We start from the raw sequence: 18,001 nt of genomic DNA on the forward strand, positions 1-18,001 counted from the left end.
TGTACAGCGCTGGGCTGGCCCCTGAGAGGTGGGGCTGGTCCTTCCCAGAAGCATTGTCTTGCCTGCACATCCTGCCCAGGATTGCATCAGAGATCTCTGTGTTGGTATCACCAAAAATGTTGTCATGCGCTGGTATTTGTCAGCTTGGACTCAGAACCACCTTACCGTGTGTCATAGCCCCTACATTGCTAGCAGTGGGTGGGGGGTTTTACAGGGAATTTGCATACTATGTGTTTGTTTTGGCCAAACTTTGCTACGCATGAGGTATAACAAAGGCCTGTCTCTCTGCTGGAAAAATGATAAGTATTTAATTACAAATGGGAAGGAAATCTTGCAAGTTCCCGTTCTTGGCCTCTCCAGGGTGTAAGGCAGTGGTTTTCAACCTGTGGTCCACGGGCCCCTGGGGTTTGCAGACTGCGTCTAAGATTTCCACCTCCATTTGAAATTGTTTAGGGGTTCGCAAATGACAAAAAGGGTGAAAACCCCTGGTGTAAGGTACAGATCCAGGGTTAAAGCGTTGTGTGTTGTTTTTTCAAGGTTGGGACAGTATAACTCGGAAACGCCTTATTTCTATTCGCCTTGTATTTAATTTTAACCCTATGATGAAATATGATTTTGCTAAACCTGCGTCTTAGAGGAGAGGAGAAAGGGGCCTGGGGGGACATGTGTCTTCAGATACCCATGTTGGAGGGGGCCAGTTTTAATCTCTCTCCTTCGTGCACTCACAGAAGTAGAGCTTGTCTTCTGAAACTTTTTATTGTTTTTTTTTTTTATTGTAAAACGCCTGTGTTGTAAAAGATGGGGATTACTGTCCTGCCCCCAAAACCTTCACACTTTACTAAGGGTAGCCTGCAAACGGTGAAACAGGGCTTAACTTAACGGGCCTCTTTACAGCTAAAGCCAATAGATTCTAATTACCAATCAATAGAAAAGGCCGTGAAGAAATACATTACTCTGCGCACATGGGCTGTAGGAAATTGGTCTCAAAGTTAGGCGTTGGATCTGTCTCGTGTTTTTTAAAGACACACGGTGGATGTTCTTATGTCGAAAGAGGAAGTTTGGTTCTGGGGAGGGAATTAAAAACAAATCCGGCTGTCTGCAAAATTGACCCAGCTTTTGTAAACAGCCTGATAAAGCAATTGACAGGGCATGTGCCTTTTGACTGGTGTTTTAGGTCAACTTGACGTTTTAATACGCTTCAGTAAAGTGCTGTGTTCAGAGCGACTCAGGAGAAGAGGGGGGGATTCAGTCTGAACGGATACATCGCTAAATTGGTGTGCTCCAGCTGAGTCCAGAAAGTGTGATGCATTTTAATATTCTAGGACGTTTGATTCCCCGAGAAGCACCATGGTGAAAGAAAGGGGTCAGCCAAGGGGCCAACGCGGATTTCCGCCATTTGACCAGGAACAGTCCGTAGAGAATCAGCCTTTTTTCCTTTCTTACCATTTTACAACTTTCTTGGTCATCTCTGACAGGTGGCTGTCCCCTCCAGTATGGACCTAGCTCTGTACTTCCAGTTTCTCTCTCTATCGCTAATACTTTGTGACCTTGGTGTAGTTGTTTAATCAGCTTTATTTAGAAATGTATTAATTGCATGACGTGTCTCTTTCTAAAAAGGCGCGGTTCTATCGATAAATGAATGAAGAGTTCACCTTGATTCCTCTGTCATGAATAAGTTGTACAAGTATTTCATGACTTTATTTAGCCACCCTCGTTAGCATACCCATTGTTTGGTCAGAGTACTATCATTGCGGTTAACGCTTCTCCATTGCCCCTTGTCTGGTAGGGGCTTTAGCCTGTGTCCGCAAATGGTGGAGTCCGTAGCCACGCCGAGTTACTCCTTGAGGGGATGATTTCATATAACAACTTTGTGACGTCAACAGGGACACGCTCCTCAAGTCAAAATAACGAGGCGTCCTTGTGGCCCTTGAGACTAACACATTTATTTGGGCATAAGCTTTCGTGGGTTAGAACCCACTTCATCAGATGCATGAAGTGAAAATGCAGGAGCAGGTGTAAATACATGAAAGGAGGGGGTTGCTTTTCCAAGTGTGAGGTCAGTCTAACAAGATAAATCAATTAACAGCAGGATACCAAGGGAGGAAAAATAACTTTTGAAGTGGTAAGAGAGTGGCCCATTACAGACAGTTGACAAGAAGGTTTGAGTAACAATAAGGAGAAATTAGTATTGGGGAAATTAAATTTAGGTTTTGTAATGACCCAACCACCCCCAGTCTTTATTCAGGCCTAATCTGATGGTGTCCAGTTTGCAAATTAATTCCAGTTCTACAGCTTCACATTGGAGTTTGTTTTTGAAGTTTTTTTGTTGAAGAATTACCACTTTTAGGTCTGTTACTGAGTGACCAGAGAGGCTGAAGTGTTCTCCTACTGGTTTTTGAATGTTATGATTCCTGATGTCAGATTTGTGTCCATTTATTCTTTTGCATAGCGGCTGTCTGATTTGGCCAACGTACATGGCAGAGGGGCATTGCTGGCACAAGATGGCACATATCACATTGGTAGATGTGCAGGTGAACGAGCCCCTGATAGTGTGGCTGATGTGGTTAGGTCCTATGATGGGGTCCCTTCAATAAATATGTGGACAGAGTTGGCACCGGGGTTTGTTGCGGGGTTTGGTTTCTGGGTTGGTGTTTTTGTTGTGTGGTGTGTGGTTGCTGGTGAGTATTTGCTTCAGGTTGGGGGGCTGTCTGTAAGTGAGGACTGGCCTGTCTCCCAAGGTCTGTGAGAGTGAGGGATCATCCTTCAGGATAGGTTGTAGATCCTTGATGATGCGCTGGAGAGATTTTAGTTGGGGGCTGACGGTAACGGCTAGTGGCGTTCTGTTACTTTCTTTCTTGGGCCTGTCCTGTAGTAGGTGACTTCTGGGAACTCTTCTGGCTCTGTCCGTCTGTTTCTTCACTTCCCCAGGTGGGTCTTGCGGTTGTAAGAACGCTAGATAGAGATTCTGTAGGTGTTTGTCTCTGTCTGAGGGGTTGGAGCAAATACATCCCAGGCAGCGGTGGGAGGTGATGGGTGGGGACAGCTTGTGGAGATTTCAGTGGAGGAAAGAAAGAAAGTCGGGAGAAGGGAAGAATCAGCAGCTGAGAGGGGCCCAGTCGGCCAGAGGAGTGGGAAGAACGGTCAGGATCCAAAGGGATGCGATGTTCATTAACAACCAAACTGCTCAAAAGGACGCTCCTGGAGAAGTTGTCCATGTCCGTTACCTACCAAATGGGCACTAGAGGTCACCCATGTGTTGACTGAAGTGTGAAGAGGCCCAAATCAGGGATCTCAGAACAGGTCTGATGGGCCCAATTCTCAGGCACGCTCAGGTGCAGTGAGCTGTGGCTATTCTCTGCCCCCCAGGGCCCATACGGGGTGGATCGGGTGCGTGGCCACCTCCCCCATCCCCACCTCAAGTACAGGATGGGGGAACTGGGAATCCCACTTGCTGTTTCTATCTGCGGTATCTCCCTGTGCCACCCTCTCCACTCACGTGTCTGATAAGAACTGAGCTGCTCCGCTCGGCTTTGCCTGCCCCTCTGGCTCTGTCCAGCAACCAGAGCCCCAGGGGCGTTGCTGTGCGTGGCTCTCCCCACAGAGACCTTCAAGCTTCAAATGCCACCAGCTCGGTCTAGATATCAACGCACCCATGGGCCTCCTTTCCTAAGAGATGGATTTGTCCCTGCACCCTCAACCTGGATTTCCCATTCTCCCACGGCTGTGCGCTTGGCTGCCACACACCTCACCAGAGGTGGCTGCATTTCAGGGTGGGGATGATGTGCAGGGATCCCCTGCTCCTTCAGCACAGCACATGCAGGGCTGATTGGCAGAGATGCTGCTCCTTAGACCGGCAGGATGTGCTGGTAGCAAATCCCCTCTCAGGATCTTCTAGTCAAAACCCTCGTCCCCCAGCTCAGTCCCACTGGTGCCTCCTCCAAAGCCCAGGGCTAATAACCCTCATGCCGCAGGGCCTGATTCCTAGGGACAGCGTCGGAGCTCAGCATCAGCACAGGCTGGGGAGGGCCGGCTGTTCGGATTATGTCACATGCCCGCTGAATCCTGGGAACTGGCGTTGGCCAAGAATTTCAGTGACCTGCCCGGACGTCCTCAAGTGTCTCTTGCCCCTCAGGACTCGGGGTCAAAAAGCCCCCCAGACATGACTGTGGCTTGCAAGCCAGATTTTCGGAGCTGCTGAGGCTGGAGACTGGGGACGGCTCCTGGGGCGGGGGGAGTTTGTGCTGGACGTTTCCCGATGCCCTTTGGAAGGAATCGCTCAGGGCTGGGCGTGGGTGTGAATGGGACCCTCCCTCACACGCGCGACCCTTCAAAATGACTCCCAGGCTACTCGGGTACCGTGGGGGATAAATCCCTGCAGAGCCCAGCAGCCCTAGGCGTGTGTACGGGGTGTGTTGGGTGTGCCTAGGCACACCCGAGTGCAGGGGTGGGCAAGCTCGTCCTGCCCGGCCTGCCTGAGCTCCCGGGCAGGGAGGCTCCCCCCGGTGCCGCCCCTGCCCTCCCCCATCCCCCGGAGCCTCAGCGTGCCGCGTCCAGGAGCGGCCCTGGACAGTGCTGCAGCGGCGTGGCCCCGGCGGGACCTGAGCTCCTGCCACTCGGAGCTGCGTGGTAAGGGGGCCGGGGCCGGGGGGTTGGATAAGGGGCAAGGAGTCCCGGGGGGGGGGGTTTGGATGGGGGCAGAGGTTCTGTGGGGGGGCAGTCAGGGGCCGGAGAACGGGGGGTTGGGTCGTGGGAGTTCCGGGGGTCTGTCAGGAGGTGGGGGGGGGGGTGGATAGGGGTCAGGGCAGTCAGGGGACAGGGAGCGGGGGGGGGGTTGGTGGGGTGTGGGGTCCCAGGGTGGTGGTTGGGGGGGGTCTCAGGGGAGGTGGTCAGGGGACAAGGAACAGGATGGGTCGGGGATTCGGGGGGGGCAGTCGGGGGGCAGGAAGCAGGTGGGGGTCAGATAGGGGGTGGGGCCAGGCCGTTTGGGGAGGCACAGCCTCCCCAACCTGGCCCTTCCTACAATTCTGGAACCTCGATGCGGCTCTCGGGCCAAAAAGCTTGCCCCCGCCTGCCCTAATGTCTCGAAAAGAAAGTGGCTAATTGAATGGCACGATACGCTCTATCTAGACAGCCCGCGGTCGCGCGCGGTCCTCCCCTCCCCTCCGACTACTAGTCTGGAAAATCTCTGAGCTAGCTAAGCGGCCGCGTCAGGCGTGCCCAGGGCGGCGTCTCCAGTGTTCGTAATCTTTGTCTCGTGTACGCTACTGAAATAGCAGAACAAGACCGCGGCTTCCCGTTTTAATTCAGCCGTATGACACCCCCTTTCAATTTTAAAATATGGATCGGTTCGTTGGGAAGCTAAGAAAAGGAGCAGGCAAGCCGGTCCTGTGAAGGAGCCTTTCCGAAACCAGCCCATGGAACAAACAAACAGAGCGGAACAATGTCCCAACAGCGCCTCGGCTCACGCGTGACTTTGTACATTGAACAAGACTTGGCTTCGTCCGTTCGTTGCAATGACGGGATTGAGGCATTTAAGTCCATAACACCTGGTGAGCGACGTCTCCTTCGCTGGGACAGGAAGATGAAGAAACCTCAATCTGGTTTGGGCAATTTGGGTTAGCTCATTATCTGGTTAAAGATAAAGATCATGAAAAGTGACTGTATCTTTGTCCACGCCTGGGTATCCCGGCAGCAAACATTTGGCATTTTGTGTCTCATTTTGTAAGTAAAGTTTAGTTGTTCATTTAAAAAAAATTAAGTTTAGTTCAGTGTTAGTTTCTTTCGTTAGTTTGATGAATAAAAGTGATGCCCTTTATGGCTGAGTATTCAATAAATGCTCGCCTTTCAAAACAAAACAAAATCAAATCCCCTGGGTGCACACCCCCCTAATGATATGTGCCCCTCACGCCTGGACCCACGCCCCAGCCCCGCAGCAGGAAGGGCGCGCCGGCCCTCAGCCAAAATGCACGGCCCACGCCAAGGATTTAAGATGTTAATGAGCGTTAATTTGCATGTCAGGGGCGGAGCTGCCCAAATCTTACCAGCCTGCTATGCCAGCTCCACCTGGAGCCAGCCAGGTGCCCGCCAGAGGCCAGGCAGTTTATGGCAGACCCAAGGCTGGCTTGGTTAGTGTCACACCCCTTTGGGGGGCTGGTTTGCTGATCCTCCACCCTCCTGCACCTCAACACGTGCGACCCCCTCCCATCTCCACCAGCTGGGGTGCAACGGGCAGCAAGGAGGAGGCTGGGGGAGGCGGCGCATGGGGCGGTTTCTGGTACTGGGTGGGGCAGGCCGTGGGGACTGGGGTTGGCAGGTGGTGTGGAGAGTGTGGTGGGGCTGAAGGCCGCCCTGAGCCCTGCCCTGCTAACCACACAAGGAAACGACATTTCCGCCTGCGAGCATCGGGTGCAAGGTGGAGCTCAGACTCTGGATTCCTGCAGGTCCTGCCTCGGTGTCTGGGCAGCAGCCAGCAAAGGGTTAAGGGGGAAAAACCCAAGAGGCAGCATGGCCTGGAGGAATAGGGCGAAGGTTGGGTGCCAGGACTCCTGGGTTCTATCCCAGCTCCGGGAGGGGAGTGAGGTCTAGTGGTTAGAGCAGGAGGCTGGGAGCCAGGACTCCTGGGTTCTCTCCCTGGCTCTGGAAGAGGAGTGGGGTCTAGTGATTGGGGCTGGGAGCCAGGACTCCTGGGTTCTAATGATGGTTTTGACATTGACTCCCTGTGTAACCTTGTCCAAGTCCCTCCCCGGCTCCAAGCTGGAGGAGGAGGATCCTGCTGGAGCAGGCAGATTGCCCAGTGCTCAGAAAGTGCCAGTGAGCTCCCGAGTGATTGGGCTGGGCCAAGCCAAGGTAAGAGCCCAGTACAAACAGCCCAGCTCCCTTCCCCGCCCCGGCCTGACGAGGTGATGGGGCCCAGCTGCCTCCAGCTCGTCCTACAGCTCCCCAGAGCTCAGCCCCTCGCTGCTCCCAGGAGCTGAGCTTTGGGCCCCAGAGCTGCAGCAATGGGGGCGGGGGGCTTTTGGTCTGTGCTCCCAGTGGAGCAGAAAGTCCCCATCCCCCCCCATGGACGGAGGTGACCCCGGCTGGAAACGGTTCTGCTCGGCTCCTGCGAAGAGCTGCAGAGCTGGTGAGTGCAGGGCTGCAGGCTGCTAAAATAGGGGGGAGGCAGGAGCAGGGGACCTGGGCGTCCCTGCTCCTGTTTTTAACCCCGATGGGTTAGTGCAGCCTGACCCGTTCCAAAGGCAAAGCGGGGGGGGGGGGGGAGAGCCAGGTGGGGCGGGCAGGCTGCGGGGGAGTGAGGTTGCCGGCTGGGGAATGGGGTTTGTAGGGCTTGGCTGTAGGGTGGCTCAAGTCAGCTGGGCAGGGTGTGAGCAGGTGGGGGGCTTCTGGCAAGGGGGAGGGTTGCTGTGGGGCATCAGGGAGGGGGTTTCCTGGTACCAGAGGAGGGGTCGGGGGTCGACTGGGAGGCTTAATTTGGTGATGTTTGCCAGGCTCTGAGTGGGCGGCCTGGGAAAGGGAGGGGTCAGAGGGGCATTATAACATCTCTAGGCCTGTTCCTTGCGCAGGCCTCAAACTCAGCTCCACCTGGAGGAGAGTCCCCAGCAGCTGTGAGCAGGGGGGGGTCTATGACACACAGGGGAGAGGCTCCGATTCCACCCCGCAGCAGGCGGTGTGGGGTGGGGGGAAGGCAGCTGACACAACAGCGTCATTGCGTGAACCAGAGTAGTTTATTGGGTCTGCGATGCCAGCCGGGGGGGGGGGGGGCAGCGTTGTGTGTCCCTCCCGTGCTGGGCGGCGGGGCCGGGCTCAGAACTGGACGTAGGACAGGACCACGTCGCCGTTGATCTCCAGCGTGTCGATCTGCTGGAAGTTGTGGAAACGGTGGTTGTAGTTGAAGAGCGGCTGCCCGTTGGCGAAGACCTTGAAACGTCTGTTCCCACAGCGGATGGAGAGCTGGGGAGGGGGGGAAGAGCGGCCGTGAGATGGAGCCAACGGGGACAGCCGTGAAGGAGCTGACCCTTTATGGGACCAGGCAGGCAACATGGGCTAGTGGAGACCGTGCTGCCAGAGAATCCTCATTAGCTGCTAACTGTATAGGGGCTATGAGACACAGACATGCAGTTCTGATGCCATCCAGCAGAGGGCAGCATCACGCACGCACTCTCTCTCTCTGCTCTAGAAGACCCTGGGCTTGAGCTAAAGGAGAATCCCCATTCGCTGCTAGCAGGAAAGGGCGTATGACACACAGACGAGGAGTTTACTCACATCAAAGTACTGGCCGGGCTGGAAGGGGTTGTGAGGCAGCTCTCGCTCCTCTGAGCCCCACTGCCCGTTCAGGAGGCTGTTCCTGACCACGGTCTTCTCGTTCAGGCGAGGGTTAATATGCAGGGCGATATCCTTGGAGTAGCCCATCTTGAAGTTGATTCTGAAGCTGGGGAGGCAGAGAACCGGTGAAGTTGGAGGCTAGTGGGTGGGGGGATGGGGGTCATCTGCCCTTGAGTGGGGTGTGGCTTTGGGGGAGGCGGGCAGGGCTGGACATACAAGCCAGCTGAGCCTGTAGCCAGATATACAACGCCACTGCACCTGGATGGGAGAAGCCTAGTCTGGGCTAGAAAGTACGGCCTCCGGGTTGGAGCACAGGGCCGGGAGCCAGGACTCCTGGGTTCTCTCCCCAGCTCTGGGAGGGGAGTGGGGTCTAGTGGTTACAGCAGGGGGGGCTGGGAGCCAGGGCTCCTGACTTCTATCGTCAGCTCTGTGCAGAGTCACCATGAGACCTGGGGGTGGGGCAAGTCACTTCCCCCCCTGCTGGTGCCTCAGTTTCCCCTGCTGACAGCAGTGCAATAGCTGCATACCTCTTAGCACCCTGCGGGACTAATCCTTTCACCACCACTGTCTTCTTGGATGTCAGCCCGCCTGGGAAGTTAGCCACGTAGGGGACTTGCTGCAAGAGAATGGAGACCTCCCGGCTAGAATGGTCGTATCCGGTGCTGGGGTGAGGAGCGTCCCAGATGTGTGGCAGGGAAGTGGCTCAGTGGGGGCGCTCTCCCCTCAGAGTCAGTGCAGACCCCCGTGGAGCACTAGAGGGTGCTGGTGGGGCCCCGGATTTGGATACAGGGGTGCTAACGCGGTGCCCAGGTAATCCTGCCTCCCAAACCTCCCCCGGCAGGTCCAGTTGAACGGGGGAAGTGAGATGGGGGGGAGGGGTGTTCTTTTCTTCCTGCCACCAGCTTCGTTCAGTGTGGCTCTTGGCCAGCTGGCACATTCCACCCCAGAGGTGGCTGCACTCCGGGGCTGGGGGAAGAGTTCTGGGAGAAACCATAAGGTGGCTTCATTGCAGGTGCGAAAGGGCAGAGAAAACCCCAAGTCTGCCACACTTACCGGGTGAAAGGAAGCAGGGCCAGCCATCATCTGCGGGGCAGAGAAATCCAGGAGTTATTAATCTGGCCAGCCGTGGTATGGCCCAAACCTCCCTCCCTAAGGCCTTGGGGGTGTCTCCGTCCCTGTGGTCCACAGAACTGGCCGTCACCTGATGGCTCCTCTCTAGTTTTCCAGGAAATATCTGGCCTTTCCTTAGCTAAAGTCCTCCCTAGCCCAGCAGTTGCCAGTTGGATACAGGATTCACCTCCACTTCCCGTCTTAAACTGCTGTGTAGAATTGCAGGGCAGCCGTTAAACGGTAGCTGCTCCCCACCCCAGAGGTGGCTGCATCTCAGCGCTGGGCTTTACAAACCGTTCTCAGTAATAAGAGGGTGTTTATCGGGGAATTTCTTCCTCCCTGGGCCCCAGTGTACTTACCGGCAGGCTTGTGGGTGGCGGAGGCATATTTGGCTGCATGCCCTGAGAGAGAGAGACAATATAAGGGGGGTTACAGGGTCTGAGGCTGCAGGGTTGGAAATGCTCTCCTTAGAGAAGCCCGGGCGAGCTGGGGCCATGGCTCTGATCCAGGGAGGAGTGGGGCCGGGGATCCTGGCTAGAGGGGCCCATAGGATCTCTGCTCCCCAGGGGAAGTGGCTGCTCAGCAGAGGGAAGGTCCCTGTGACTCTTCTTTGTGTGTGTGTGGGGGGGGGGAGGACCCCGTGCAGGCCCCCCGGTCATCCCCTCTGGGCTTGTCACACTGCGGCAGGCGAGGGACTGCATGGGGGCCCAACGAAGCCCTGCTGGCTTGTGGGGTGGCGTGTAGCTGCGATAGTGGACTGGGTGCCCCCGAGTTGCCCACCCTGAGCTGGCATCTCCCCCAGCCCCGGGCAGGTGGGTCTTCTGGGTACTTACAAGCATCCCGGGTTGCGGGTAATACATCCCCTGCAGGAAGGAAACAAGTGTGACACTGGGCACAGAGAGGGGAGAGGTATTGTCGAGCCCGGACTCCTGGGTTCTATCCCCAGCCCTGGGAGGGGAGTGGGGTCTAGTGGTTAGAGCAGAGGGGGCTGGGGGCCAGGACTCCTGGGTTCTATCCCCAGCCCTGGGAGGGGAGTGGGGTCTAGTGGTTAGAGCAGAGGGGGCTGGGGGCCAGGACTCCTGGGTTCTATCCCCAGCCCTGGGAGGGGGGTGGGGTCTAGTGGTTAGAGCAGAGGGGGCTGGGAGCCAGGACTCCTGGGTTCTATCCCCAGCCCTCCTACCATCCAAGCTCTCAGCTTTTCCCCAGAACCAACCCATGCGCTAGCGATTTGGCTGCGGGGCCGGTGCTGTGCGTGAGTGTCAAAGTCCCGCATCTCCCTGGGGAAGGCCTGTCCCCTGTCTCCACCACCCACGTGTGCCCCCACCCCCTGGTCACTCACCCCGCCCCCCATCATGCCCCCTCCGATGACATTGAGCGACTGCAACTCGAGGTCCCCGTCCGCTTCGACGACCTGCACGCGCTCGGGTGGGATGCGGTGCTGGAACTCGCAGCAGGGGGTCCTGTTCACCATGATCTGGGGTGTGAGACGGGCAGCATCAGGACCTGGCCCCCTACCCCACCCCTCGCGGAGCAGAAGAGCCTCTCTGGGTGGGGGAGGGGAGACCTGATGTCTTGGGGTTTACCCTGGGAACACAGGGGGGACGGCTGCCAAGCAGACTCTGGGGATCAGCTGCTGATGTAGGAATTGGGGGGGGTCTTTTCTCCCCAGCCCCTTTGGCTTCCTTCTGACCCCTGCTGGCAGGGCCCGGCTCGCAGGTGGGGGGGGCAAGACTGGGGGGGTCAGGAAATTGGGGGTGAGGCCTCCTGGCCCCCCATTTTAGAGAGCAGGTGTTGGGATGTGTTTTGGGGGGAACAATTCCCCCTTTCAAAGCCATCTGATTCCACCCAGATGGGGGGAGCTGGGTGTCACCCCCCACCCCTTTTCCCAGGCCTTTGGGGAGCAGCCCCTAGCCCGCTGGCTTGGAACATTCAACTGCAGATGGGGTATCATGCCCCCCCCATTTGACCCCATCCTCTTGATCCAGTGGGGCCCACCCCCCCTATGGGTTTCTCCCCACCCCCCACATTTCCCCTGCCACAAATGGGGGATCCCTCCAATGGCATATTATCCCTCTGCCCCCAATTCAGAATGTGGCCATCCACAGGCCCCCCTGCCCCCCAATATCCCTTGTGCCTCCCACAGGCCTCCCCATACCCCTTCCCCCTACCCCGATATCCCTTGTGCCCCTCCCCCCCATCCTGCCCCACCTGGTAGCCCTCGGGGGTGATGGTGAAGAGCAGCTCGAAGGGCTCCCCCTCGTGGAAGGGCATGTTGTGCTCGTGCTCCTCCTTGGCCCACTTGCCCTGCTGGAAGCTGTTGAGGACGATCTTGTCCCCGCTGTCGAAGCGGGGGTTGAAGTGCAGGGCGATATCGGCCCCCTTCTGCGGGCCGCAGGAGAAATTCACGCGGAACCTGGGGGTGGGGGTGGGGGGGTGAGCGAGCTGCGGGGGGTGGGGGTCACGGATCCCACCCCCTGCGTCGAATGTCTAAATCCAGACGGGCTTGTTTTCCTAACGGATCCGCTCCAGGAGTTACCTCTGGCCTGGGTTATCCCGGGGGTCAGACTACCTGACCCCCGCGGTCCCTTCCGGCCTGGCCGCAGCTCTTACAAAGAGCGGGGCGCCCCGCTGGGGACCTCGTCCGCCGGCGGGGCATGGGCAGGCGGGGAACGGGCGCCGCCCAGGGGGGCTGGGCTGCGGGGAGCGGACTGCTGAGGAGATGGAGAGGGCTGGGGGAGTCTGGCCCGGCTGCAGGCTGCGGGGCGGGGGGGGCGGGGGGTTGATTGGGTCCCTGGCTATCAATACCTGGGTGGGGGGAGCGGCTGAGACCCAGGGTTGGCTCAAGGGGAAATGGGCCCAGCAAAAAATTGCAGCTGGAAATTCAGAAGGTTTCTAGCCATCTAGCTGCACTGCTGACCCCTCCTGGGTGGACTCGGGGCTGCTGGGCTGTGTGTCATAGGCCCTATACTGCCGAGTTCAAGGCGCTGGAGCGGAGAGGGGCTGAGTCCTGTTCCCATGAGGGGAGGAGCTCACCCTCTTGTGAAGGAGGGATCCACACCTCTCCCCCCCCGTGGGGGAGGGGCAGTCGCTGCAGGGAGGGGGTCAAGGGACCTCTCCCTCTCCCCAAAGAGGGAATGGGGTGGCAATGTGAGGCAAATGCCCCAAACCAGGGGCCGGTAGCCAGATCTAACTAGCCCGCAGCAGATCCGAGTGGCGATGGGTCCTGGGGGGGTGACTTTCTGGAGTTGCCATGACAATGGCACCTCCCCCCCCCAGCGTAGGGGTGTGTCAGGTATACACGCTGCACATTCTGGTGCAGGCCCTCGGATCCGATCCCCTTTCACCCCGTCTCCCCTCCTTGCTCGGCCAGGAGCTCTGGGCCTTTCCCCCACATTCCTCTGTCGGCAGGTTCCTGTTTCTCGGGTTTAATGAGCCACAAGCCCAAGGTCATCACCCTCGTTAAACATCCCGCCGCGCTTTTTGCTGCGTCCTGGCCAAACTGGACCCGTCTGCCTCCCGAGATCCCCTCCTCTGGATGACTCTGCTCCGTACTGCCTGTTCCACCCCAGAGGCGGCTGCATCTCTGCACTGGGGGAGAGATCCCTGTATAACCAGCCCCCGTGCCCCACATGAGCCCAGCTGTCCCCCTCGCCTCCCCCACTGCCCGAAGTGTTACCTCTTGGTGTGATGGGGCACCGTGCCCTGAACGTAGATGGACATCCCGGGCCGCAGCCCCCCGACGATGGGGGTGGCATGAGGGAGGGGCTGAGAGATGGGGAAGGAGAGAAGATGCTGAGGGGGGAATTGACCGGTGACACTGCTGAACCCGTAGACACACAGTGCTGGGTGCCTGTCCCCTCCCCACTGCCCGCTCCTGGCTGCTTTAGCGATGATTGCCCCCCTCCACTGCCCTCCAGCCTCACCTCTCCCTGATTTGCCTGCCCTGGGGCTGGGATCTGACCAGAGCCCCTTTGGGAACCAGGCCGGGGCTCCAGGCCGCAGCAGGGCCAGGGGAAACTGATCGCTTTGCAGGAGGAGTCTGGGGGGACACATGGCCCCTTTAACACGCTCCTTGGCTAGCAGCATTCCCCCCACCCCAAACCAACTGGGGGCGGGGGGGACACACCCCAGCCTGCAAGCTCTGCCTTTTCTGCGGCTGATTCTAGTTAGCGGGCATCTGTACCGCCCTTTGGGATCCTTGGGGAAAGGAGCCGTGGAGGGACCGTGCGTTAGTTATGAATGGATCCCACCCCACCGGTGAACTGGATGGGACCGCCCAGGGCTCCGGCTGGGCTGGCTGAGAAACACACAGGGGATCGGGAGGGTTTCCCATGCCCTGGGCCTCACCCCATCCTAACCCCCCTCGCCCCTGGGCTCTTAGCCAGGTGCCTTCCAGAGCGGATCCCCCAGGTCCCGGGGGAAAAGCCGGCTGGCTGGCGGGGACGGGATCCAAGCAGAGCCGGTGTCCGTCGGCCGGCTATGGGAATCTCTGCTGTTTGGTGAGCTGAGCAACCTGTCCCCGGGGTGAGTCTAGAACGTTCCCACCCCAGACCCCCCTGCAGCTCATCTGCCCCAGCGTCCTCACCCCCACGGGGGCCCCTGTTTGTTTTTGCCTTGGTGGCATCGGAGCTCGGGCAGGTACCGAGCCCGGCTGCCTATGCCTGCCAGCTGCTGTCTGTCGGCATCTAGGCACGGGGTGTAAATTACGCATCGGTTTGGGGGATTTTCCCATGGTGTAACTGACCCACCAAGAGATGGGGCCAGCAACTAACCAGAGTGCCAGACGAGGGGTGCCTTCCCTGAGCGGGGAGGCAGAATCAGGCCCCTGCTCGCCGCCAGCCAGCTGGGAAACTTTCCAGCGTCACCAGCCAGGTGACCCCGAGACCCAGCCATGCATTAGGGGGCAGGGGGGCCGGATGCAGCTAGCCGAGGGGGAGGGCTGCCTTGCTGGATATCAGTAGCCACCGTCCATCCAGGGGCCAGCGGGGTGTAAACCTGCAGCGACTCCACCCGCTTTGGAGACGCCACTGGATTTGTGCCGGTCGTAATGGAGATTGAAGTTATTTAGGTGCCCAACTCCCATGGGTTTCAATAGGAGTCAGGCGCCTAAATTGAACATGAGCCTCGTTGTGCGTCTTTTACTGAGCTGAGCTGCTGCCGTTTCACGATGCCTAGGAGAGATTTGGCCAACGGGCCGGTGAACGAGGGGACGCGCAGGGCCGTGGGCCTAGTGAGATTCAACCGTGTTTGCGGGGCCAGACGTAGGGTTTGTGTGAAAAATGTCACACCCGGTTCCCGACCTTGCACCCGCTCAGTGGAGCCCTCCGGTGGCGGGTTCGGCCAGAGCTGGGTACCTCCGTTAAGAGGCCATGCAACTGCCTCTGGGGAGCAGTGGGTGCGACAGGCACCCCTGAGCTAGGCTGAAGCAAATTCTCTACCTATGGAGTCGGATCGGCCCGAAATTTGCTCAGATGGGGCTGGGGCCCGGGGAGGGTCCGTATTCAAAGTGGTTGGAACGAGGGGTTCCGGGGGGGAGGGGGCGTTAAAAAGACAGACTTCGCCCTTGGGTGCGAAACGGCTCCAAGCGATGCCGTGCTCCCAGCGGGCAAACAGGTCAGCTCAGGCAAACAGCAGCGTGGAAATCTTTCTGGGCCTGCCACTTTCTCTCCTCCGCTCCGAGCTGTTTCCTTCCTTTGCTTTGTTCCTGGCTGGCTGCGGGGGGCCTGGGGGAGCCCAGAGCCATGCCGCGGGGTGTGTGGGGGGGTGACACTTACCGGGTTGTAGATGGGCTGGTAGCCGGGTGCAGGGACGTAGGCCATCGGGGCGCTGGGGTCTCTCCCTGTGCAGCGAATGGGCAGGGTGGAGCACAGGGAGAGGAACAAGCGGAGGGAAGGGGGTTTATAGTCCTGGATTGGGAGGCGGGACGGCCAGGCCACTCGGCCGGCCGGCCTCCGCCCACCTGCCCAGGAGAGGTGTTGCCCTGCCCAGCCGCACCCAGCTCCGTGGAAAATCCTCATTTTGAGTGGAAATGGCAAAGCCAGATTTCTGATGATCTAGTGGTTGAAGCTGGGGACGGGGAGGGCTGGGAGGCAGGACGCCTGGGTCCCATTCCTAGTCTGGTAGGAGATGGGTTAGGGCAAAAGGGGTTGAGAGTCCGGACTCCTGGGTTCCATCCCCAGCTGTAGGAGGGATTGGGGTCCGGTGGTTAAAGCGGGGTGGGGGGCTGGAGCCAGGACTCCTGGGTTCTATTCTGGAATTGTTCACCCCACAACGTGACTGGAGCAGATCCCCCGTCCAGTGTCACATGCGCTCTGTAACCATGGAGCTGGGCCAGTTGGTTTCCCCTCGCGTGCCTGGTGACATCCCCCTTGTGGTGACTGGGCCCTGCAGAGTGGGGTGGGGATGTGGGGGGCTAGTGGTTAGAGCAGGGGGGCTGGGAGCCAGGACTCCTGGGTTCTATCCCCAGCTCTTGCTCACAGATTTTCCATTGACCCAATCCCAGGGCTGACAGCTTAGATTGGGGGAATGGGGGTGGCGCTGGGCAGGACTCAGCTGTGCCACCCCCCCTTGGCTTAGGCCTAGGGTTGCCAATCTTCCAGGATTGTCCTGGAGTCTTCAGGAATTAGGGTCACCTTTAATGGCATGTGACGAGACCTCCAGGAATACGTCCAGCCAAAATTGGCAGCCCTGCTTTGGGCTGATCCTTTTCCCTCTCCGTGCCCACATTTCTCCCCCACCATGAGAGCAGCCGATCCCAGAGTCCCGGGCTCAGGGGGCACCTGCAGCTTAGGAAAGGCAAAGGGCCGGGCACTGGGCCGCATGTCCAGCTGGAGGCGAAGGTCCAGCCATCATTGGAGCCAGCACATGGGTAGCAGGTGACCTGGCTTGGAGCTGGGGTGCTGGCATAAGGCAGGGGATCTGGGTCTGGGGGAGCAGAGGAGGGGACTCGCTGCAGGAGACCAGGGGAGGGCTGGGCACGGCTCCTCCCTGTGCCCTTTCCCCCAGGAGGTGCAGCTCTCCAGAGAGCCGTGCCCAGATGACAGATGGGTGCCATCCTGGGGCTTTGTTTGCTGAGGAGGGGAGCGTCCCTGCCTGACCGTGGGCGGCTGGCTCAGCACGGCAGAAAGCAAAAAAGGGGGGCAGAGGGGGGGTGCAGCAGGCAGGGGAGGGACTGGCTTCCTCATTCCTAAGCATTGTGGCGGGGCCCCTCGACCCTGTGCACGGGGGACGCTGTGGCATTTGTGTTTCGGATTCTGTGGTTACCAAGGCCAGATCCCGGGCCCTGCCCGCTCCCCCACGGAGCCAGTTCCCCGGAGCTGCGCTGGGATCTGCAAGCTCTGCTCAGACCGGGGCAGGCTGAGCAGAGGGCAGGGAGCCGGGAACCCCAGCCGTCCTGTGCCAGTTCCCCAGGGGCGATGTTCCTACGGGCCTTGGCACTGGTGTTAGGGCAGCACCTGGGGCCCACCCTTCCCACAATGGGGCTTCATTGGGCCGGGCGTTGCAAAGACCCAGCGTGAGGGACGGGGGTCAGGTCTGGCGTTACGAGTGTTGTGCTTATGGTGTGTATTACGGTAGCAGGTGAAATCCGGGCCCCATTGTGCTCCCAGTCTGAATCATTAGTGAAGGGGTGGGGAAACTGAGGCACAGAGAGACATGACTTGCCCAAGGCATGAATAGACCCCAGGCGTCCTGATTCCCAGTGCTGGCAACTGCCTCCCTGTGAGCAGGGTGAGAATTAAGTCCCATGCTCTCAGCCCGCTTGCGGGGGTGGGGGTGGGGGGGGAAGACCAGGGCCCTGGGTCACTCCCCACCCCCAGCTCCGGCTGGAGTGGGGGGGCCGACCAAGTCCAGGCCATTCATGCAGGCTGGCACAGGTCAGCGTCTCTTCCGAGGGCTGAGCCTTCCCCCACAGCAGGGGAAGAGGTACAGATGGGACGGTGCCGCGGAGCCGCATCACGCCAGCCCAGGCCAGAGGAAGTTTAGCCCCCGGTTGCAGGGAGCCACCTTGGAAGGAGGGTGACTGGCCTGACCTCAGCTGTCCCCCAGGCACCGAACCCAATAGCCTTTCCTCGTCCTAGCCTTCACTGCTGTTTGCTCTGCCTGCAGGCCAGTGCCACGGAGCTAATTTAAATGGGCCAGAGGACAGGCCAACAGAGGTGGGGCGGTTGGAAGAGCCAGCGCCCCTTGGCTCTGTGCCCCATCCCGTCCCCTCCCCACCCAGAGCTCTCCGAGGAGTTGGGTTTTATGGGCTGATTGCTCGTTAGGTTGGGTGGGAGGGTAGCAAAGGTCACAGCTGACTAGGGCAGGGTCTGTGGGTGTGCGGGAGACGGCCTTACAGGCCCCTGCGACATCGGGGAGCGGTGGTGCCGAGAACATTTTCAGCTGCAAAAATGCAGATTTGGCGACCGTGGAATTCGCGTCGGTTTCGCCAGCTGGGTTGGGGTGAAAAAAACCACTCCCCCCAAAGGCTGGTGAATCGCTTCCATTTGCCACGTCCTCCTGTTTAAACCAAGCAAGCCAACCCCCTCCCCACCCCACCCCACCCCGCTTCCAACAGAAGGAAAAAACC

The 18,001-nt window shown here is 58.9% G+C and overlaps 1 protein-coding gene across 1 annotated transcript; it reads right to left on the minus strand.

Annotated features, from left to right (window-relative positions):
* Positions 1 to 7,754: 7,754 nt before the first annotated feature.
* On the minus strand, positions 7,755 to 15,292 carry LGALS4 (galectin 4). Its single transcript, XM_084612221.1, has 10 exons — positions 15,207 to 15,292; positions 13,109 to 13,197; positions 11,641 to 11,845; positions 10,772 to 10,906; positions 10,266 to 10,295; positions 9,792 to 9,833; positions 9,376 to 9,405; positions 8,850 to 8,938; positions 8,263 to 8,428; positions 7,755 to 7,950 (listed from the first exon to the last, which is right to left on the minus strand). The coding sequence occupies exons 1-10, from the start codon at positions 15,249 to 15,251 to the stop codon at positions 7,804 to 7,806; spliced, it is 978 nt and encodes a 325-aa protein (XP_084468347.1). The 5' UTR covers positions 15,252 to 15,292; the 3' UTR covers positions 7,755 to 7,803.
* Positions 15,293 to 18,001: the final 2,709 nt, after the last annotated feature.

This window comes from Lepidochelys olivacea (assembly GCF_965140295.1).
Source record: "Lepidochelys olivacea isolate rLepOli2 genome assembly, chromosome: 23".
Taxonomy (NCBI): domain Eukaryota; kingdom Metazoa; phylum Chordata; order Testudines; family Cheloniidae; genus Lepidochelys; species Lepidochelys olivacea.